This window comes from Dendrobium catenatum, unplaced genomic scaffold (genome assembly GCF_001605985.2).
Source record: "Dendrobium catenatum unplaced genomic scaffold, ASM160598v2 fragScaff_scaffold_1638, whole genome shotgun sequence".
Lineage (NCBI taxonomy): Eukaryota > Viridiplantae > Streptophyta > Magnoliopsida > Asparagales > Orchidaceae > Dendrobium > Dendrobium catenatum.
Window position 1 is genome coordinate 1,467,240 of NW_021320100.1, and position 23,776 is coordinate 1,491,015.

The following is a 23,776-nucleotide window of genomic DNA, read 5'->3' on the forward strand; positions in this document are numbered from 1 at the left end:
CAGAGGGGAAGGGGAAGGGCTTGGGTTGTCGGTGGGAGCTTGAGGTGGTGGAGCTAAGAAGGACTTGGGGGGAAAGGGGATGGCTGGTGGTGGATGGAGAAGGGGAGAAAGGAGATGAACAAAAAATACAAATAAGATAAAATTAAACTAACGAACTCACAAAGAGATCGTAAGAACCGCGAACCTTGGACTCTTCCAAAGATTGACGGGTATTGCAAATCGCCCTCCTCAGGCTTCTCCTCTCATGAACTCACTAAGAGATCAAACAAGAACAAACTCTTTTTCATTCAATAATTCATCATCCTTACATGAAGAGGGGAAGGCTTTAAATAGCCAACGGGATAAAGAAAATACAAAGACACAATTGCCCCTAAGGCAAACATATGACGAGGCCCTTAAGCAAGTGCATACACGGAAAGAAATACAATAGACTCATAAAACATAAAACAAAATACATCAAATACAATAATAATCAAAAGTAGATCGTGACCGTAGATCATTGATCTTCTGATGTCCTCATCACATACAGTATTGTCAAATCATTTACAATTATACAGACAACTATACACATTGATGATCTTACCGTTATGTCTATATATACAAGATTAATACCTCAAAAATTTTCAATTCTCTAAGCATTAAATCTTTATCGTAAAACATAAAAAATAAGGTATTTATCATCAACGTTGATCTACAACATAAGAAAAGCTTAGGGGCTTGCACATGATGCATGTTCTAAAGAAAAGACCATCGCATAAATATTCATGTAGAAATGGAATCAACAAAAAAACAAAATCTATCAATTTTTTTAGCAAATTAAACTATGATTTTTTTTCCCGAAAATTGCAAGACAAAGAATTTTATTTGAGTACCCTTGCATAAAAAATATCAAGAATCATTTTCTCATTCAATGAGGTGCAAACTTTAGATGCCTAAGACACTACTAAATAACTTTGAAGTTCGTGAAATTTGAAGGCTTCATTTTCATTTAGAATGTTTACTGGTTGAAAAAAGAAGCAAACATAAACTTAAAACGGCAAAAATATGTCCTTCCAAGTTCCAAACAAAATGAAATATTTGAGTTGTGGAGTACAGAAAAAGAGTAAGTAAAAGAGAACCTTTGATAATGATTTGCATAATGAAGAAAACTTTGCTTTATCACTAGAGGAAATTAGTGCGATGGAGCAACCATCAAAGGAAGATCTTGCAGTTCTACCACTTCTGTGAATATAAACCTGAATAGAAAGGCTTTGATCTGTTTTAAGCAGAAACAACATGCTAATAGAATTAAAATAGATCAACCCTTAGACATACTTCAGCCGAGTGTGGCAGTTGATAGTGAACAACAGTTCGAATACCAGGAATATCAAGGCCTCTTGCAGCAACATCAGTAGCTATCAAGACCCCATGCTCACTCTCACGAAACCGATCCATGGCCTGATAAAAGAGGCTGTAGTACTCAGTTTATTGGACAATCATAATGCATGCATAGTATATTGATTTAAAATTCAAGCTGTAAACATTTTAGAAATTTATATCTGCTAGCAGCCTAGCATTAATGTAACGATACTTTATTCAAGGCCTTTCTTGCAAAAGAAAACAATATTGTTTTTTTGGATTAATCTCCAGCTCTCTTTTCACATACTCACAAATTACTTTTCTTATAGCAATACTCACACACAACAACGCAGAAAAAACTTACATCTATGCATAATTAACAAGGCAAGACAGTAATAAAAGTTTAAATGCTGGCACACAAGAGAATCTTTCAACTAAAATTGAAAGAAAATGGTGAGAGAAAAGTGTGAAAGGACAAAACATTAGAACAGGTAATGTAACAGGAGCCATCAAACTGGTTCTGTGCTATCTTACACTGCAACTAATCAAAGGAACAGGGAAGAGACAAATACTTAAACAGACCGGCCTTGGAGTGGAAGAACATTAGGTAAACCTGTCTAAGCATGATGAACCCAAAGTCACCTTAGAAATTAAGGAAATCCATTCACATGAAATAATCTGATATATCATATGTTCATATACATGCAAGTGCTTGAGTATGAGAAACAAAACAAAAGCAAATCTATTGAATCAACCAAATCCATGGCTTAAAATTGCTCAGGCCCACTTCAAGGCTCTCCATTAACATAATTTTTTTTTAAAAAAGCAATCAGGAGTGCGCCTCACATTTGCTAGATGAGGCTTACATCTCAGTTGGGCTGAGGCACGCCTCTATGCAATTTTTACACAATTTTGAAGATGCTTAAGAATCGAAAGGAGTTTAAGCCATTTTAAAATTTTAAATTTATGAACTTTTTATATATGACTAAACATATTCACTATACATAAATCAAACCAAACTGGAGAAACCACACAACCTCAAACTTCCAAACGCACGACACAAAACATTACACCCGTAATCAATCCTGCTAAATCTCCATTACAACTTAACCACCACTGCTTCTCCTCCAATGACTCTCCTCTAGTTGTTGGAAACCCGTTTATTTAGTTTTAGTATAAGGGAGAAATCAAAGCACTTAATTACAATAATGATTTTAATGAAAATCCTCTAAGTGATTAGAGTACTTTAAATTAAAAAATTATTAAATTATACAACTTGTTTATGTTGAACTAGGAATGAGAGACACTTTTTATTTAGTATTTTTTATATCCTTGTATGAATTTTAATAACCCTACTTTCATTTTTTATGATTTTACTTTAATATATTACTTTGACGTTAATATGTTACTTATTATTTTATATTTTTTTATTCATTTAATGATTTAATTTTGAGGCTTGCATCTCAAAACATCTTGAGGCTTACGCCTCATTTCATGAAAAGAAAATGCCTCAAAACCCGATTGTGCAATTTCAAACCTTGACCAAATCAATCACTGATTTTCATGGTCAGGAAAGAACCATCTCCTAACAAAACAGTTAATCAAAGCGAACGGACTAAGAATCAAATACACAAAACACAATCAATATCCAGTTCAAAATAACAGTTTGGGAAAAAAATATATCAATAACACAAAAATACAAGCAAGTAAAATGCTGGCCAAGTAGCTGATTCGTAATCTGTTGCACTATTTCACAGTAAAACAATGAGTCAAAGCAAGTAGATATAGATTACATTGCCCGCACATACATGTGCATGATGTAATTCAGAGGGGAATATGAAGAAGAAAACAAAGAAAATTTAGAATCATACAGTAAAAGTGAATTGGGCAAGAATGCATGTAACTAGAAAAAAAAGACCTAATGATTCATGCTTTTTCTGAAAAGAAAAGAAGTTGATTCTTCAAGTTTGAATGCAAATTCCTTATCAGGGTTCGATGCATTGACAATTATCAAAATTAGTATGACTTAATGCTAACAAATGCAAATTTGGCATTATGCATCATTTAAGTTCCTATTGTACAATATAATATTGATTATTATAAACAAGCTAAAACCCCCAAATTTGCAATGAATAAGATTCCATAATAAAAACAACTGGTCCTATGCAGAATACAGGCAAGAAATCGAATAATGAAGGCCGCATGTTAATAAATCAAGATAAGACTGAAGAGAATACAGAATAATACTAAATCATTAATTGATAAAAGGTCTACAATACCTTTAAGCGGGCCCTTTGTTGCATCTGAGCATGAAGGGTCCAAGCATTCACGTCAAGAAGACGTAGTAAAGATGAAATGTGACGTAACGCTGCAATTGAAGTGCAAAAAACAATTGTGCGACCTTTACGATGAACACTTAGAATGTAATATAAGTGTGCATCTTTTTCATCTTCACCACACCTATTAATAAAAAACACAAGGCCACAAGTCAAGAAACTAAGAATGTAACGTAGCTAAGATAATACAACAACATCAAGCCTTTACACCACTACGTGGGGCCAGCTGCATAAATCTTTTTTCTCCATTGTGTCCTATTAAGAGTCAAATTCTCATATAAATCTAATAAAATAGGTTTTTCTGATAATTTCTAATCAAATCTTTTTAGGACTACATCAACCTTTCTTAACAAAGACTAGATCTAATACATCTACTCTTTTAATTGGCTATCCATAACGCCTACGTTTTAAGTGATCAAACCATCTCAGGCAACTCTCTCTAATCTTATCTATGAGTAGGGCTACTCTAACTTTTTAATGCATATACTTGTTTTACAATATGTCTCAAAGAAACAATATCACATAATAATTAACAACAAAAAGCGAACAAAGTCTTGTTAATGTAAATGTACCATGCATCGTAAATATAATTTGTCAGAAACCACAATGCAAGGTTTTATGGTTTCTATGGAAGATACACTAAGCATTGGAGATGATAACAAACTATTTTTGTTTAAGAAAAAGTAAGAATGACGAGATTGACAATATCCACGTTTCAATGTATCAGAAGTCAAACAAATGCTAACAGATGTGCTCCAATACTAAGATTACTACAATAATGTTCTCTAAATTCATTTGCATATAACAAAATAGCACTAAAATGAAAATCAACACTATTTGTCTCAATCAATACCATAGAAAAAACAGGAAATTCTAATTAATGTAACTTCGCCTAAAGTTAGGCTATAAAGGAAGCAAGAATGAAATATAAATATCAATATCAAAAAACTATATTTTGAAAGAAAAACCTTGTTCTAGAAGGAAAGTTGACCATCCACATATAATTCATTTTATTTGGGAAACGTTTGCCTTACAAGGTAAGGAATGTCGCAAAAACAGGATATAAATAGCAAGATCAAAAAACAATATTTTGAAAGAAAAACCTTGCTATAGAAGGGAAGCAGGTCATCCACACAAACTTCATTTTATTTGATCAAATTTTGCCTTACAGGTTAAGGAATGTCGCATATATACCATGAGTTCATTAATAAAAGCATATTTTACCTGCAACTGATTGACTACAAATTGGAAATTGGAGTGACGGATTAGGCCAGGAAACTAGTTTTAGAAGTGCATATTACTAGTATCAACATACATTTTGATAGCTTATAGACTAAAATACTTAGGAAACAATAGAAGTAAAAAGCCAACTCATTTTCCTATCTCTTAGACCATAGCCCCAAGATCATGTAGCTTAAATTTACAATTTATTCTATAAAAAGTGTTTGTTGTGCGGTTACATGGAAAATAAATTCACCTCTATTTAGCAGCAATTGAACAAACTATCATGCAAGTATATACCCATATTCGTGGGACCAAAAAGAAGGCGCTGATGTAGTATAGTGGCTTAAATAATATATTTTCAGCTCAAATCAAAATTATGATATGTCAAGACTAATGAGAAACAGCATAAACTAAAAAACCAGTCGTAATATACATAATGATATGAGTCTTCATAATTATAATTTAGTTAAATCATGATACAATCGTCTAATACTATGCCTATCCAAAAATAAAGATCTTGTTTTAGAAAATTTTAACACCCTTTCAGTGAATGTTTTCAGGAAAATGCATATGCCTGAATCGATCCAAGTTTGGCAATGCCAATAAAATTATCAGTACATTTCTGCTTAAAAAACATTGGAGGTACCCTACGGATCAACATGCAAACACTCAATTTTAACATAATTAAAAAAATCATCTTAATTTTTTTTTTAATCAGCGCATGAAATCAAACTCTACACAACATGTGACAATTTATCAAGCAAGCACCACCTTATATAAGCGTGAAAGAGCCTGAGTGGGAGGATTACGAGAGAGTGAGGAATAGAGAGCGAAACAGAGATATAGAGTGGTAAATAGAGTGAGAGGGTGCGGGAGGCGAGCAGGCGCCGCGGAGTCAAAACGCATGAGCAGAGCATAGAGCACAAGCTGCAAGGCCAATCATGCGAGAGCATACTAGTGCAGAATTGAGAGGCAAACCCACACATGCACTATGAGCATGCGACCGAGGGTAGGAAATCTAACCAACCAGTTAGGCTTTGAAAATGCATTGAAATGGCAATTCAAAGTCGAGAAGTTAAGAATTTTCTTCCTTATATCTTCTCAAGCCCTAAGGTAAGTTCCATTTTCCTCCTAAAAGCTTCAAGGAATTCCTGAAAATTTTCTCTAAGTAGAAGAAAAAGAATGAGATGAAGAAGAAGAGGGAGGAAAATATGTGTATATATAGAGGAATTTTAAGAAAGATTTTGAAGGGGTTTAATAATCATTATTTTAACTAGATAATTCTTGATGCGGACATCCAACATTCCATGCCTATCCGAGGATGAGCTGAAGATCGACGGCCATCATCTTCCCACGTTATCTTAAATTTTATTTGAAATTTTTATTTTATTATGAATTTTTTGTTTTTACCCTCACTTAAGAGGGTCGTCTTATGTAAGCCCTAGGGGCATATGTGTCTTGTTTTAGTTTCTTAGGCCTACATATAGAGGCCCTTGCTTGTGTAATGTAATAATGGATTATTAATAAAAAAAAAAGAATTTGAGCCTTTGTCTTGATCTCTATGTGAGTTCTGGAGAGAAAAATTCTTATGGGAGGACAACCTTGTTTCCACAAGCCGCATGATGGATCTGGGCTCTAAGATTGAAGTCCCTCGGGGAGGGCAACGTATACCCACCAGCCACAGGAAGAGTCCGGGCTCGTGGTTTGTATCGTTTTTATTTTATTTTTTCTTTGTTCTTCGTCCTCACATCTCTTGTCTCTACCATTAACCATCTGTTTTTGTTTTATTTCGTTTGATTTTGGTTAACTTTTCTTTTGGATCAAACATCAACCCCTCCACCTCCATAGTCGGCCGACCACCTCACCCCTAGCCTCTTCCCTCCTCCACAAATTTTGAATTCAAAATAGCCTCTTTATTACCTTCCTAAATTAATATATTGTTAACTTGGAAAGTTCCTAATTTGAATTAAAAGATATTTGAATTTCAAATCCTTTTTGAATTAACAAATCTATTTTTGGAAGCCTTCCCCTAATTCCTCTAAATATGAAATCAATTTCACATTTAATATCAAATCTCATTTAATGCCTTGGGCCACATACACCGTATATGGACATCTCTCCCCCTCCTCGTTTGACCGCCTTTTCCCTCACATATTAATTAATTCCTCTCAATTAATGCTCTCAATCAAATCCCTTTCCCTCTAAAATTTCTTCTTTCATAAATTAAGTTGTTCTAATTTGGTAAGTTTTCAAATTCTTTCCTAAATCATTTAGCTTAATTTTGGAAAGTCTTCCTTCAATCAAGGATTGGGTAAATCATAAATTAATTGGGAATCAATTCAAATTCCACATTCATTGAACCTGAACATCCTATCCCCTTTCCCTCTCTCTTTGGTCGACCCTTCCCTCCCTTTTCCAATTAATTTGAAAATTTGAAATTCACATGACCCCCCCCCCCCAATCAAAATTCACATGCCCCCCCCCCCCCTTCGTTCTACATCAATGCTTTATGTAAATTTTAAAATGTAATTGGAACATTCTAATAAAAAATTTTAGAAACCTAAGAAAATTTATTTAAATTCATAATGAGAATAACAAAAATATTTGAGTTATGATCTAAAAATCTTTGATTAAATGGTAAATTTAGGACATATTAAAAATAAGGCGGGGTAATGAGATTGAATGAACGTGTTAGAATATTCAATTTAAGTACAACTATTTAGTCATTTTAAATTTGACAAAATATAAATAAAAGACAATTAAAAATATCATTGGATTTATAAAAAAAAACAATTAAGCAGAACACTTATATTTTTCGAAGATAAAGATAAGAGAAGCAACTTGCAAGGTTTAAGTTAAAATCACGCCATCTAAAAAGAATGTTGATAATTATATTTTCAATTATGGGGTAATTATTTCCATTCCTCTAAATCGAAGACATTATTTTCATGCTTCCTTACATGCATTGATGACTGTTTTGATTTATATCAAAAAGCCATTGCAAGGTTCTAAAATGATAATCTTCTTTCATTATGAAATCCCCATATTGAAAAGAATAATATTCAATAATTTCCACATTTTGAATCTCAATTGATTGCTTCCTAATATGATATGCAAATGAGATGATTAAAGTAAATATATGATGAGGAACTCAAATGAACATGTTGGTGTGAATGAATTTGACCCTTATGGTACTGATTAAAAATACAATGCGCTCGTGCACATAAATGTAAATGAAAATGATTACCAACCCATCAGAACTAAATTTGAAAAATATGAGATCTTATGTCTTTATGGTGCAACTTAATTAGACGGTGGCTCCTACTACGGATGTATCTAAAGATAAGAAGATAGTTATGAAAACAATAAAATAAGCAAATGGTATTTTATTATGCTATTGTTACAACTACATCTTAATGTTTCGTGAAAATGAAATGATATAGATTTATTTATAAAACTAGCATGTATATAATTTCCTATTTTTTTGAGTTGCTATAAATATAATTAGCCACTGAATTGTTTAACTCATTTTTTAGTTCCTAACCATTTTCAGGAAGGACTTTTTTAGTCTAAATGAATGAAAAGAGGAAGTTCATTCATAGCAATTGAGTTAGGTATTGTACACATCAGATGTAATAGTTTTATTTAAGTGTTTTGTAAATATATGTTATGGAAATAAAAATGAAATAGAAGGGTTAAACTAAATGGAATGTTCATAAGTTTATGGTTTAGTTGGCTTTGTCATTCTGATGATGATATGAGAATGTTTAAAATATCAATCCGACCATTTGTTCCCACCTCAGTACTCCAAGCTGCCGGGCAAAGTCATCGCACAATATCACTTTCCATGTTTCATAGCATGATGATGCACTTTTCAGACATATTAGTAAGCTTCTATGGTTTCCTGAAGCATACAGATTTAAACCATAGCTTCTACACTATCAATTAGCCACAGATATTCTTGAAGGAATAAAAAATTAAAAAGACGGAAAGAATCAATTCCATAAACAATAAATAGAATTAAGATAAAAAATTATACTCGATGAATGACTCCACAAGCTTATCTGCTACAATAGAAGTATTTGTCAAATCAATGATTGCAACATCAGGTCTCATTCCAGCCCGCTCTGAAAGCTTTTCTATAGAAGTTAATCCATCTGTCAAGGTTGATTTTGTACTGGATAAAGTGCGCTTAAGTTTCTTGCGAAAATTATCAGATAGGGCAACAGTGGCAGAGAAAACAAATGTTTGCCTCTTCTTTCGTGGCAAATTGGGGATTGTTTTGTAAGTTTTGTTGGTTTCAGAAGTTTGCTCCATGTTGCTGTTGCCAGTTGGAAGCATGTCAATGATGGATTGAAGCTCATTAAAATGACCATTCTCTATCATACGATCAGCCTCATCCAGCACAAAGAACGACAAAGAATGCAGCTGCAAAAATGACACGAAATATTTTTAGTTTCAGCATCACAAAAAACAAACAAAAACATCAACTATATTAAATATAGTTCCAGTAATAAAATTATAAACAGCCAGAATGTCATCATCATCTTCTACATTTTTTTTTTCATCAACATCATCTTCTTCTGCATGCTTGGCCTTATCCCACCTATTAGGGCCAGCTTATGAATCCAGATTTTCCAATCATTTCTTCTAAAGCAGTGCTTGAGGTCTTCCGCATATTTTGCACAATCTTTCCTGAAAGTTTTGCCACAATATAATGTTTTGCTTCGAAACTCTTGGGTATTCATTTTTATATAACAATCTTGTTTTTTCAACATGTATATTTTGTTGTGCATGTCCAAACTTCCCACATCTATTTTAACATTAACTTTAATATATTCCATTACCGCAATCCTACAAATTTAGTTATTTCTCAACCAATATTTATCAGTTCGGCCACAAATTCAACTTAATATTCTCATTTTTATCATACTTAATTTGGTTATGAATTATGCCTTTACCTCCTAACAAAGATCAAACTAGGCAATTCAATAAAAATAATCTTTTTAAGTATTTATGATGTTCTATTGGCGCATAAAATTCCTAAAACATTTCTTGGCTTCAACCCAACTATAGCTCTAAAAGTTATATCCTTAACTAAACACCATTATTCTATATAATGGCTCCAAAATAAATAAACCTATCGCATTTAAGTATAACTTCGAATAATATCAGTTGAAGATTACTAATATCATGCCCGCTAATGCAACATTACTCCGCCTTTGTTCAAGTAATTTTAAGCCTTTTATTTTCTTTTTTTTTTATTTGTGATGGAATCTCATCATTGGGCTTACTATTCTGTTGCTGATTAATAGGCAGACAATAAGGTTGCATAGCACCACGAAAAGTTCTAATACATGATGCGGAAAAAAAAAGGCTGGGAATTGTTTTCTTTTACAAATATTAGAGCTGGGGTTTTCAGGTTTACAATAAGATAATAATCCCACTAACCTCCACAAGATGTTCATTTCCCCCTGACATCAATTCCCATAGCCTTCCTGGAGTTCCAACAACAATCTCAGGCCTCCTTCGAAGCAACCTCTCCTGTTTTTCTGAATACATACCACCCACTATGGAAACTACACGAACATTGATATATTTTGCTGCGATCTTGAGATGATCAGATACCTGTACCAAGAATCAAGAAACTAAACACTTGTGCTCATAACTTAAAAAAGTAGTTCCATTCGATGAATGGGATAAATGTGAAAAAATAATTATTACGTATTACACAAATCAAATTTCCTGCATGGCAGAATTCATAAAAGTACTGCATTACAAAACAATTCTAACAGCCTTGACCCTATAATTTTACTACAAATGGTGCATATGGCATCTAAAATTTACAAGAAAAAGAACTAGTGGACACGTTATCAGGATTCACTGGATGTGGATGCACGTGAAAAAAATTGAAGGCATTAAGAATGCTGCATCACTTCACGAACATGGGCACTATAATAACTAAACTTAATTATAGAAACCTGTAAGGCAAGCTCTCTTGTCGGAGCCAAAATAAGTGCTCGAAGGTGGCTTTCTCCAAAGCCTCCAGTGCCTCCAGTACCATTCTCAAGTAATCTTCTGGCCTTCTCCCGTTCTTCAAGAAGGCGTTGCAAAATCGGTAATCCAAAAGCAAGGGTTTTCCCTGAACCTGTCTGTGCTGCACCAATGACATCCTGTGAAAGAAATAACAATGAATAGTCATTCAAAAGCCTAACTGGTTTAAGGAATTTCAAGCAGATTGTGCAAAAAGATTGCAATGATACATGGCTATGAAATAGGAAGAATACGCCCACACTAAGTAACTCAAAGATGAAGATGAAGATGAAGCACAATGAAATAGATGCCTTCAAGAACTAGGTTAACCAAATTTGTCAATGGCAAAGAGCAAACTATAGTACAAGAGTTTTCAATAGTAATAGCCAAGATAATGCATAGTTTAGAGTGCTTTAATTTAAAGAGAAAAAGACCAAAATGGTTCATTGACTCTTCTTTATGAAGAATCAAAATGATCTCCAACTATAATAAATGAACATTTTGGTTTATCAAATCTTTAAAGAGGAATCAAACTAATCCAAACATGAGACTATCTGATTCCTCTTTAAAGATTTGGAGACTAAAAATGGTGTTTTAATATAGTTTGGGATCATTTCGATCATTCATAAATAGTGGCCACTTTTACTAAATTTAAATTAGTGTAAATCATTAGAGAAAAAAAATATTTCAATAATAATTCAACAATATGATAGAAAAATGATATAAAGTCAGAAAAAACATACTGTCATATAAATATACATAATGGTTAAAAAGAAAAAGTTTTGGCAAATAAATAAATTAGATTTAAAAACAAAACTATCATCGTTAGCACAGAGCATAATATATCATAGTTACATCAATGCATAATATTTAAACAAAATATTATGCATTGGAACTCAGGCCCAAAATATAAGAAACAGTACATTTTGTGAATTTCATATTTCTCAAGATAAACTAGTCATCTAAAGAAATACATCAACATAAACAACACAAAGAATAACCTTTCCATGATGAGCAGCAACAGGAATGCAAGCTTTCTGTATTGGAGTAGGTTTTATAAATCCAAGTCTGCGCATTGATTTTATCAAAAGAGGATGGAGTCTCAGTTCATTCCAAGCACACATTCCATCATCACCAAAAGGTTCTTCATCTGTGCCACTTTCAGCATTGGTTTTATTACTGTCTGCTGAAGTAGGAACAAAATCAGAGATCGAATCATAGAAAAAATCTTTTGCTAGCAGTTTCAAAACTCTGCTCATTTTTTATTAAAAAATTGTATTTATGATCATAAAAACGAAATAAAGTGCCAGAGAAGTTCTGTGCAATGCAAGAAACAAAGATAAAAAACAAATGGCAATTGGGGAAAAACTTAGTTGTAGAGTATGTAATCAACATTAAATATATAAGATTCATGTCAGCTAAAGAGAAAGAGAAAGACAAGAAAACTTTAATCAAGTTATCAGTTAAACTAAAAAAAAAATGAGAAACAAAATGGGAACATCATACACTCCACAGCATGATCTAAAGGCACGTTAGTTTACATAATAAGGGCGACATAATATAGGAAAATAAAACAATGCATGTTTAGCAACACCACCATTAGGCTAATAAGAAATAGCCAAAATGCCATGGGGAGAGATATGTCCTATTGAATAAATTATCACTCATAAAATAAACAGACCCTATTTTTCAGCTGATTAGTTTTAAAAACAGGGTCCTATTAAACCCAAGAATTTAATTTATTTAAGCCGTTCTCCAGTACTCCAGTGAAACACAAATCTCAGGTCCATGTCATCTGCTTTTTTCATCTACTCCTAACAGCTCAATCAAAATAAGAACACAAAGAAACAAATTGCAATCCATCACTCTTAATATCTTCCTCATCCACTTCAATACAACAACAACAACAAGCCTTTGTCCGACTATGGAGGGACGGCTACATGAATCTTTTTTCTCCATTGTATCATGTTAAGTGTCAAATTCTCATTTAAATTTAATAAAAGAAGATCATTTTTAATATTTTCTAGCGAAGTTTTGTTAGGTCTGCCTCTACCTTTCAAGACATAGGCCAAATCCAATACATCTACTATTCTAACCGTGTCATCGGAAGGCTGACGTTTTAGGTGTCCAAAACATCTAAGGTAACTCTCTTTAATCTTATCTACCATTGGAGCTACTCCAACCTTTTCACATATATACTCATTTTGTACTCTATCTCTAAGAGTCAAGCAACCCATCCACTTGAGCATCCTCATCTCCGCCACACTTAACTTAATTTTATGCTTCGCTTTTAATGAACAACACTATGCGCCATAAAGCATTGTCAGTCTCACCACAAACTTATAGAATTTTTTCTTGAATTTGAGGGGTACTTCTCTATCACAAAACAGACCCGATGCATTCCTCCACTTCAACCATCCAACTTGAGTTCTAATAATGATATCCCCATCTATTTTACCATCACTTTGAACAATAAACCGAAGATATCTAAAACATGTTCTCTTATTAATGACATGTCGCCCAAAGTTACAATCCCCCCACCTAGATCTATAATTACTAAAATTACACTCCATGTATTTGATTTTAGATTTACTCAAACGAAGACCTTTAGACTCTAAGATTGACCTTCGTTATTCAAGCTTCCTTCAACTCCCTCTTTAGTCATATCAACAAGAAGAATGTCATAAGCAAAAAGGATACACCAGGGTTAATCGACTACAAATGTCCACTAAGAACATCCATGACTAAAGCAAAAAAAGATATGGGCTTAACGATGATCTGTGATGTAATCCAAATGATGAACTAAAATAGAAAAATACTTGGTCAATTTGAACACAAGTAATAGCACTTGCATACATATCTTTAATGACTTAAATATAAACATTATTAACTAATTTATCTTCTCTCCAAAGTACTTCTCTCAAAACTTTATCATATGCTTTCTCTAAATCAATAAATATCATAGGTAAATCTTCATTATTCTATCCATAACTCTTCATCAACCCTCTCAATAAATATATAGCTTCCATAGTAGACCTAACTGGCATGAATACAAATTAATTTTGAGAAACTGATGTAGAACGGGTAGGAGAGCATTGCTACTTTGGAGGATTTCAGCCAGCCGAATGTTCAACTCCAAAGTCTTCCCAAATTGGATCAATGAAATCTGGAATTCACTTGAGGATGCTCTTGAACTATAGATGGCAAGGAAGAAGTTCTCCTATGCAATCCTGCAGGGAGAAGAGCCCAACTCAAACCCTGAAATAAGTTTCAGGTTTTGGTGTGTAGAGGGGAGGACGTTGGGGGAGAAAAACCCAAGAAAAGGGGAATGGGGGAGTTCGGCCAGCAGAAATCAGAGCAATTAATGTACAGATATTTGAGAATTTTCTTTTGAATTTGGGAGGGAAAAACTGAAGTTAATTCCTCCAATCAAAGCTTGTTGATTATGAAAGAAATTAAGAAAAATATGAGGGAGAGGAGGGGGCGGGTGGTGTAGAGAGGGGAGAAATTAATTACTTCATCAAGAGGGGGGTTAACTTTGGAAGTAATTAAAGATGTGGGGCCTTGAAAGTTTCGGCCAGGAGAGTGCTGGGGAGAATAAGAATTAATGCCAAGGAGAAGTTTCGGGAATGAAGAGGTGAATTAGAGAATTAATTCCTAATTCCCTCTACATAACTTGGAAAGTGATTAAAGGCTTGTAAATTTCGGTCAAAACAAAACTCTCAAATTTTGACATATTTCCAAAGAGAATAAATGGGTTTTAAAGAAGATTTTAAATCATAATCAAAACAGAAATTGATTTGAATGAGGTGTTAAGACTTTCCTAAAATGGCTTTCTAATTTAGGAAACTATTTGAGATTCAAAATTTGAATTTCAAAGGATGAAAATAATTTCCTAAATTATTTGAACTCTTTAGGTAAGCATTAAGGGGACATTGACTCCTCATTCATGGAGATAAACAAGAGTGGCCGGCGGTGGAGGAGCTAATGGGGGAAGGTGGCCGGCGGCCAAGAGGGGGTGGGATCGGGGGAAGGTGGCTGGCGGCTATGGGGAAAATTTTGTGGAGCTTGGTATGGAGGTTTGGCCGAGGGGTTGAGAGGGGAGGAGGAAGAAAGACGAAGGCTAGGAACAAAAGAGGGAACAAAACAAAAACAAGGAAATATAGAAGATAAACGAAAGAGAGAAATTAAAAACCGCGAGCCTTGGACTCTTCCAAAGACTGACGGGTGATTCTTTGCCCTTCTCCAAGGGACTTCAATTCACGAGCCCGGACCCATCCTGCGGGTGGTGAAGACTCTGATTCCTCTCATAGGAATCTCACTAACGCTCTCTCACAAGAACACAAGTGTGGACACAATTTTAATATCAATTCTTCATCCCCATTACAATAGCTAAAGGCCCTATATATAGGCCACAACATGAGAAAAATCAAAATTTACAAAATTGCCCCTTGGGCCATAACACTCACATAAACTATCCTAGGGGTAAAACAGGAAATACATTAATTAAGAACTAAAATTCATAAAAAAAATAAATCATAATTAAAGGTTTAAATTATAGCCGTCGATTTACGACGCCTCCTATGATAGATGCACCAAATCTTCGTACCGATGTCCGCATCAGAAATATTAGTATAACGTCGTCACCTAACTCTTCAATGGAAAACAAAAACCTAATTTCATAATGAAACTCTAATATTTCAAACCCAAAAAACATAAAACCCCTAAAGCAATTCGAAGCAACAATGTCCTTTCCCATTGTCATGCATTATCATTCCACTGAATAAAAAACCTCCTGTCAATGAAATATTGAAGCTAAGTTTAAAATAGGTATATAATCCAACTAAATGGCTAGTATTATCTAATCCAACTAATATGCCAATTTCTTATCATAAGGGCATAAAGATTATAGCATCCCTTCATCAATTCTTCCATTAAACTCATTATTCGCCAATATCAGCAATTGCATGCAGCTAGATGTTGCTCCAAAGTATGCATGTTCTTTTCATTGCTTCGCTTTGTGAATTGCACTTTTTATCATTGGCGTGCTTCTTAAAGATTCAGTCTACGAAAATTTTAGTAGATGCACATATTGTGAGATATCATCTGATAGACACAGATAAAATGAGAATTGAAAAGGGTTACATGTAAGGATAAACACTCAGAGAAATCCACATTCAACTTACAAAGAACAAAAGCAACCAGAAAACAAAGCAAGCATTGCCAGCTATTCAAAGATACACAACTAAAGTGCTTTGAAGCATAATTATAAATATGTGAATGATAAAGCATTCAAGAACAATGTTACAATTTTACCATCATTATGGTTGGCACAGAAATACCTCCATGAAACCATATTGTGTGAGCACTAATCTCAAACAAAAAAATCAAGTTCAGTAAATCCAAACTACTGAAGGCTGCAATTTACCATAGTACATTACAACCCAAGCACTTCAAAAGAAACTTGTGACCAAATTTGTCTTAATAAGTGAAAGCTCCACTGGTGAACCCTGTAAATACCTCTAAAAAGTAATTACTAGTACTTTTGAGAGAAACCAACAAATCACACCATAAAACTAGAATGAAACCTAGGGCTTTGGCTTTCAACATAGCAATAAAAGGGCAAGAAAAGAAGGTGACGTGTCATATCCACAAAAAAACCTAAAAGCTAGAAATAGATGCATGCTACCTAGTACAATAAGGATATCCCATTCCTGAAATTAATTATATGTAGAAATCATCAAAACAAAAGAATACAAACATAACAAACTAACAATATAATAACTGGCAATCCAACCTTATTTGCCATTAGCATATGACAACGCTATGGCATGAAAAGCCCAGATAGCACGGCAAGCTAGGATTTGGAAGAGGAATGAAGAAAGGAGAGTATTTACAGCAGAATATTAAGATAACCATAAAAACAAAGCACAAGTTTTACTCTAGTTTCATCCCAAATATCCAATTGCTATCCTAAATTAAACCCAAGAGCCACAGTGGCATTTTCTGACATGTAGTAGCCATAAAAATTTGAAACACTGCGAAAATTTTTCCATGAGAGATGGATGACAGAGTAAGGGTAAGACAAGCTTAGCAAGTATTCTTTCTTAACCAATCAATGCCAAGGCAAACGGAAGTTAACATGAGAACAAAATATTTTTCATCTTAAAAATAACATGAAAGTGAAAGAGGATTGCTGCAAAATTGCAATGCCAACAACAACAACAACAACATCAAGCCTTTATCCCACTACGTGGGGTCGGCTACATGATTCCTTTTTCTCCATTGTGTCCTATTAAATGTCAAATTCTCGTTTAAATCTAATAAAGAAATGTCATTCCTAATATTTTCTAACCAAGTCTTTTTAGGTATGCCTCTACCATTCTTAACATAAGTCAAATCTAATACCTCTACTCTCCTAATTGGGTCATTGGAAGGCCGCCGTTTTATGCGACCAAGCCATCTAAGGAGACTCTCTCTAATCTTATCTTTTATTGGAGCTACTCCAACCTTTTCACGTATATGCTCATTTCATATCCTATCTCTAACGATAAAGCCACTCATCCACTTGAGCATCCTCATCTCCACCACACTTAACTTAGTATTATGTTTCTCTTTTAATGGTCAACATTCAGCACCATAAAGCATTGCAGGCCTCACTATCATCTTATAGGATTTTCCCTTAAGTTTGAGGGGTACTTTTTTATCACACAACAAGCCCGAAGCATTCTTCCACTTTAACCATTAAACTTGAATTCTGCTGATAATATCCCCATCTATTTCACCATCACTCTGAACAATAGATCCAAGATATATAAAACGTGTACTCTTATTAATAGATTGTTCGCCCAAAGTCACAATCCCCTCACTAGGTCTATTACTACTAAAATTACACTCCATATATTATGTTTTAGATATACTCAAGCGAAAACTTTTAGTCTCTAATGTTGACCTCCATAATTCAAGTTTACTTTCAACTCCCTCTCTAGTCTTATCAACAACAAGAATATCATCAGCAAAAAACATACACCAAGGTACATCCTCTTGCAAATGTCTAGTGAGAACATCCATGACGCAAAAAGATATGGGCTTAAGGCTGATATTTGATGTAACCCAACTAAATTAGGGAAATACTTGGTCAAACCACCTTGTGTTACGCCGCAACCGATGCTCCATAACTCGCTCCCATAGTTTTAAAGTATGACACATTAACTTAATTCCTCTATAATTCGCACAATCTTGTGCATCACCTTTATTCTTAAAAATAGGAATTAACACACTCATTCTCCACTCATCTAACATCTTTTTAGTCGTCAAAATAGTATTAAAAAGTTTAGTAAACTCACGCCTCCATATTACTTCAATCAAACCACTTTATTTGTGCATTTTCTATCCTCAGTTGTACAAGCACAAGCCAACTTAAGTCTACTTACTACCGCCATAGCTTCAATAAATGCTACTAATGATGCCACTTCAATAAACTCATTTACAACTCTACCTTCTTAGTCCCACCACTCGTTCTTAATTATACTTTACTTGTTTGAAAAACCACCTCAATTATCAATGAACTATTTATTGATCAACCCTCAAAATCAATTTAGCATACCTCCATATTACTTCAATCAAACCACTTTATTTGTGCATTTTCTATCCTCAGTTGTACAAGCACAAGCCAACTTAAGTCTACTTACTACCGCCATAGCTTCAATAAATGCTACTAATGATGCCACTTCAATAAACTCATTTACAACTCTACCTTCTTAGTCCCACCACTCGTTCTTAATTATACTTTAATTGTTTGAAAAACCACCTCAATTATCAATGAACTATTTATTGATCAACCCTCAAAATCAATTTAGCATAGTAAATTAAATCAACATTTTAAAGTGAAAGTTTCTATGATATCCTCTTATCACATAGTCTGCAATTTATTTTCATACATTATTAACAAATACTAATCAATTTCACCTCAAAATTTTGAACATTTATGCAACTAGCATTTGTTCTACTAACTCAAAGCCTCATATTCAAAAATTTACTCTATTTTCCATCGTTTCACAACTTTAGAAGCTGTATAACCAATCAAAACTATTTCATTTGCAGATAGAACATAAAAAGTTACCTCACTTAAAATATGTTTCTCTAAGGCAAGGGAACTCATAACCCATGAAAAAAATGAAGTCGATGTTCATTATTGATGTAATGTTATCGTGATTGGAGAATTTTTAATCACTCTAAACAGTAGGCATCTCCATCAAATATACATTTAGTAATCTCACCATACCTTCAACACACATCTTTTTTCTTCAATGCTCACAAAACTAATTCTCATAGAACTCAATCATATTGCTTTTTAAAAATAACAAAAAACATATAATGGCCCTCCATTGTTCACTATGTTTGCATTAGTTTTCTCCACACATAAATCACCTCCATGATAGATCTAAATGGCTAAATTGCTTATCTAATAACCAAGTGATTTTTATAAACTTAGATAATGTATTATTCCCCATAACTTCATTGCATGATTCTAGGGGTGTCAATTTTTGACACAACCTGAAACCCGACCCGAACCCGACCCGAAAAAATTCGGGTTATGGTCAACCCGAACTCGAAACGGGTCGGGTTCGAGTTAAACAAATCAACCCGTTTTAAAAATCGGGTCGGGTTTGGGTTGACCCAGCAACCCAAAATTGACTAAAAAATGACCTTAAATTCCATGAAAACTCATTTTTGACACGAAAACCCGAGATTGACCCATTTTGATACGTTTTTTACCCGAAAATCGAAGATTTGCCCAATTTTGACCCGAAAACTAGCAATTTTGGGTCAACCTCGAGTCATTCGTGTCGGGTTTGGTTGACTCGGACCCAAATTGGGTCGATTTCGGGTTCGAAAACCTGACTTGTTTCTAAACGGGTCGGGTTTGGGTTGACCCGAATAGTGTCAGGTTAGTTCCGGGTTTGACCCGAACCTGACCCGTTGATCTGAATTGACACCCCTACATGATTCATAAATTTCATTCCTCCATAATTACCATAATCTTACAAAAAAACCTTTCATTCACAAACATCAATACAAAAATATTTCCTCTACAATCACTTGGCCTCCCTTTAGTATTTGTCATCTCGCTAAACCAATTTAACCAAAATACTTTAAAATCACCGATAGTTCTCAACAACTCAACAAGTGCCTTATGCGGAATAAAAGTTTTACCGATAAACATACGCTTCAAAGGTAAACCAGCTTTAACATTTTTTTGGTTGATACATGATATATATAATAAGCATGTTCTTCAAAGCATCATGATCAATTCTCTCAGTAATTTTCTATAGATGATAATGGATCGCGGAGATGATCATGATTTCCATCAAATTTAAGCTTATAATCCCTAACTTCATTTAAAAAAAAAATATCATGCAAAGCTGAGAAGAACTTTAACAATATGAAACCTTGGTGCATCCTCGTTAGGATAATACATCGGTAAAGCTACATATAAGCTATAAAAAAGAAAGTGAGGGTGTATGAGTAGGTAAGTTGTAAGAAAGGCAGTGTCTAAGAAGACATAGCTACTAAATTCCATGATATATCAATGAAAAACCTAATGTTCAGACCTGAGGCTCCATTTGATAATGTTGAATAATATTGTATTGTGCTACATGTAATTTTCTGTTGCTATGCATTGATAGAAAAGCAACTTCATATGCGTGTATTCCATTATTTTAAATTATGTGTTTAACAGGAAAATAAAAATTCTAATATTGGTTGGCTTTTGAATGGTGTTGCAGCTGATATGCACTAAAAATTAAATATAAACTACAAATACTAGTTGGGCTTGTGTGTGTGTGTTTTTTTTTTTTTTTTCTTGAGCATGTCAAATTGATTGGGCTTACTTAAGACAACTTTCTAACTGCTTTACTTTTCAAACCGCAACCACGCTTCCATTTGGCTACTACTTTGTCATTGATTTTCATAATATTTAGGGTCAGATAGCTACCTTTTGCAACCAAATATATTAATGTGTGAAGTTGTATGTAAGTTGATGTCCAAAAAGTTACTTTCGTCACATTATCTTTACAATCATCTTTATAAAAAGCTGCTTCCGCCCAAATAGACCCTAATTGAAGACTACTAAAGCTACGCGGGGCAAATAAGCAAATAAAGCATGTATAAAATTAAATAAAAGTAGCCATGCACACTACCAAAAGATAAAACAAGGTGGCAAACCTTTAGGGCTTCCTTCAGCGGGTTCGCACTGCTGTTCCGGCTCGCCATCAGGTATCAATTCCTTCGTCTTGTGATCATTGCTCCTCTTTTTCCTCCTCCTCTTCTTCTTCTTACTACCCTTCTCTTTTATACCTTCCTCGTTAACTACGCACGAATCACCCCCCTCTGACTCTGCATCAACATTAACCCTCTTCCTCTTCTTCAACTTGGAAGAAGTAGTGTTCTCCGCTTTTTCCTCGCTCTCTATATCCGGTGATCCACTGAATAAACAATATTCCGACTCGTCAATCTCTTCCAAGGAAAGGAACCCTAATTTCCCAAAATAAAACAGAGGATGAAATAAATTCCCTGGCAACCATAAGAGAAAAAAAATAATAAACATGGGCAAGGTTCGGACAAGAAACCTCCTTCAACGCCGCCGGAGAGAAGGGCGAATGGATCGCCACTGCTCTCGGCTTGTTTCCAAGGAATGAAGTCGAGGCGGTCGGAATCGAAAGAGTTCGCCTTATTTGCAATCTTCTGCTTCCACCTCCTCTTTGGATTCTTCTTTCTTGTGTCTAATGTAGAAGATGGAGACAGAGATACTTCGTCCATGGCGTCAGAGCGAACGATATCTTCAGGGGCTGTTTGGCAACATGATTAACGCCAGATTTTAGCAGGATTTAGCGTACCCTTCCAAACGGGATTTACGCTCGATGTAAATCTCAGGGCGGAATAAATCCTCCATTTCCCTATTTTTGTCGTAAATCCCGGATTTACTAAATCCTGTAGTTCGGCAGATTTACGGGATTTGGCCGAAGAAGCGCGCGAAAGTGAGAAAGTTACCTTCACAGCTAGCGAGCTCCCGTCCTTGCTTCCGATTAAAATGTCGTAACTTCCGCTCCGACATGAATATAGTACGTCGTCGAAGGAGCGAAGTCGAACAACAACAAAGGAGCCGAAGAAGCGGCTCTTGCTCCTTCGAAGCAAGAATGTCAAACTTGAAAAGCAAACCCTAACGTCCTAAGGTTAACTTAATTAATATAATTTAAAATATTAATAATTAAGTAGTTGGTGGACGGCAAAGGCCGACGGGATCGTAGTCAACAGGATATGGTGGTCGGATGGACCGTAGTCCAATAGTGACGGAAGTTGGAGGGATCTTAGTCGACAGGCGACAGAGGTTGAATGATCATAGTCGATGATTGGAGGTCTAAGAGAGAGTAGTCGACAAACCATTAATCGACGAGCAATTAAGGTCGAAGGGGCCGTAGTCAGCGAGCGACGGAGGTCGAAGGGACCGTAGTCAGTGAGCGACGGAGGTCGAAGGAACCATAGTCTGAGGATCATGACAGTTTGAGGGATTGCAGTTGGCGTTCGATGGATGTTAGAGGGACCCAATGCACTTATGGAGGTCAAAGGGACCATAGTGGGTGGGCAACAACAATCAAAGGGACCGTAGTCGACGGGTGATGAATGTAGGAAGGTTCGTACTCAACATACGCCAGAGGTCAAAGGGATCATAAACAAAGGTCTGAGAGATAGTAGTAAGCGAGTGATAGAGCTCTGGGTACCGTAGTCGGCATGTGCCGGAGGTTTGTGGTACCTTAGTTGGTGTGTGGCAGAGATCTTAAGTGACGAAGGTCGGAGGGTTATGATATCTTTTATATATATGATATTAATCAATACATTTTTTAAATTAGATCAATATCACATTTAATATATATCAGTCATATCAAGCATATCAAATCACTTTTTCATTATTCTTTTCCTTACTCATTTCACATAAATATTTATATACACAAATTCAAGAGAGAGAGAGAGAGGGAAAGCTCTATGGGACATTCTTGTTTGGCTATACTCTTACTCTTGTAATTTATTGTCTTAATTTCTAAGGATTTTAACTCTTCTGAGTATGCTAAAAACGTATTTTCCTCACAAACATTTTGACCGTTTCAATTTCATGAGATACATTCAAAGTTATGAATTCATGAATTTATTGGCTAGTATGCAATTTTTTTTATTTATATATTATTGTATTTCATGTTGCATTTTATATATAAAAGAGAAACTGATACAACTGCTGTAATTTAAATGTAGTCTTTGTATATAAGCACAGAAAGTTGATTATCAATGTAATAACTCCTAACAGTTAAAAATTATTTCATGAGTCATCATATGTCTAAATTGTAAATCGTCCAACATAGATATTATTGTCCTATAGTTAAGATTATTTTCCCCTAATTTTTTGGCACTATTGCAATTTCTTATTCCATAATTTTTGGATCCACAAATTTGAAGACATATAATAATTTATATACATTTTCTCAAAAGATTGAACAATTGACATAATTATATTTATTTCCTTAAGATATTTTATTATAAATAAATCCTCATCCAGTTTCACATTTTTATTAAATGTTTATTTTTCATTTAGTTTAAACTCATTTTGTTAAAAGAAAATATAAAATAAATTTAAGAAAAAAAAAGATGAGAGTGAAAAAAACTAGGGTTTTGCAAAAATGCAGTTTTATCAGATTCGGTGATCTTTGTTTTGGTAACTTTTGATATGTTATCAATATGACTTTTTTTATCATTTTGAGTATTTATTTTACATTTATAGCTATATAACTTTGAAA

General features: G+C 34.3%; 1 protein-coding gene across 2 annotated transcripts in view; it reads right to left on the bottom strand.

Moving 5' to 3' along the window:
* LOC110113245 (DEAD-box ATP-dependent RNA helicase 13) overlaps positions 1-22,151 on the bottom strand; it is a 36,297-nt gene extending 14,146 nt beyond the window's left edge. The window contains exons 1-10 of one of the 2 annotated variants that reach the window (XM_020845744.2): positions 21,984-22,151; positions 21,563-21,781; positions 21,159-21,467; positions 11,933-12,114; positions 10,880-11,071; positions 10,350-10,526; positions 8,938-9,326; positions 3,618-3,798; positions 1,315-1,437; positions 1,119-1,235 (exon numbers count right to left, since the gene is read on the bottom strand). In XM_020845744.2, coding sequence (XP_020701403.1) covers positions 1,119-1,235; positions 1,315-1,437; positions 3,618-3,798; positions 8,938-9,326; positions 10,350-10,526; positions 10,880-11,071; positions 11,933-12,114; positions 21,159-21,467; positions 21,563-21,781; positions 21,984-22,047 — 1,953 coding nt within the window. In that variant the 5' untranslated portion in view covers positions 22,048-22,151. Of the gene's footprint in view, positions 1-1,118; positions 1,236-1,314; positions 1,438-3,617; positions 3,799-8,937; positions 9,327-10,349; positions 10,527-10,879; positions 11,072-11,932; positions 12,118-21,158; positions 21,468-21,562; positions 21,782-21,983 lie in introns of both variants that reach the window. The other variant, XM_020845736.2, reaches the window with a different exon arrangement.
* Between the last annotated feature and the right edge of the window lie 1,625 nt (positions 22,152-23,776).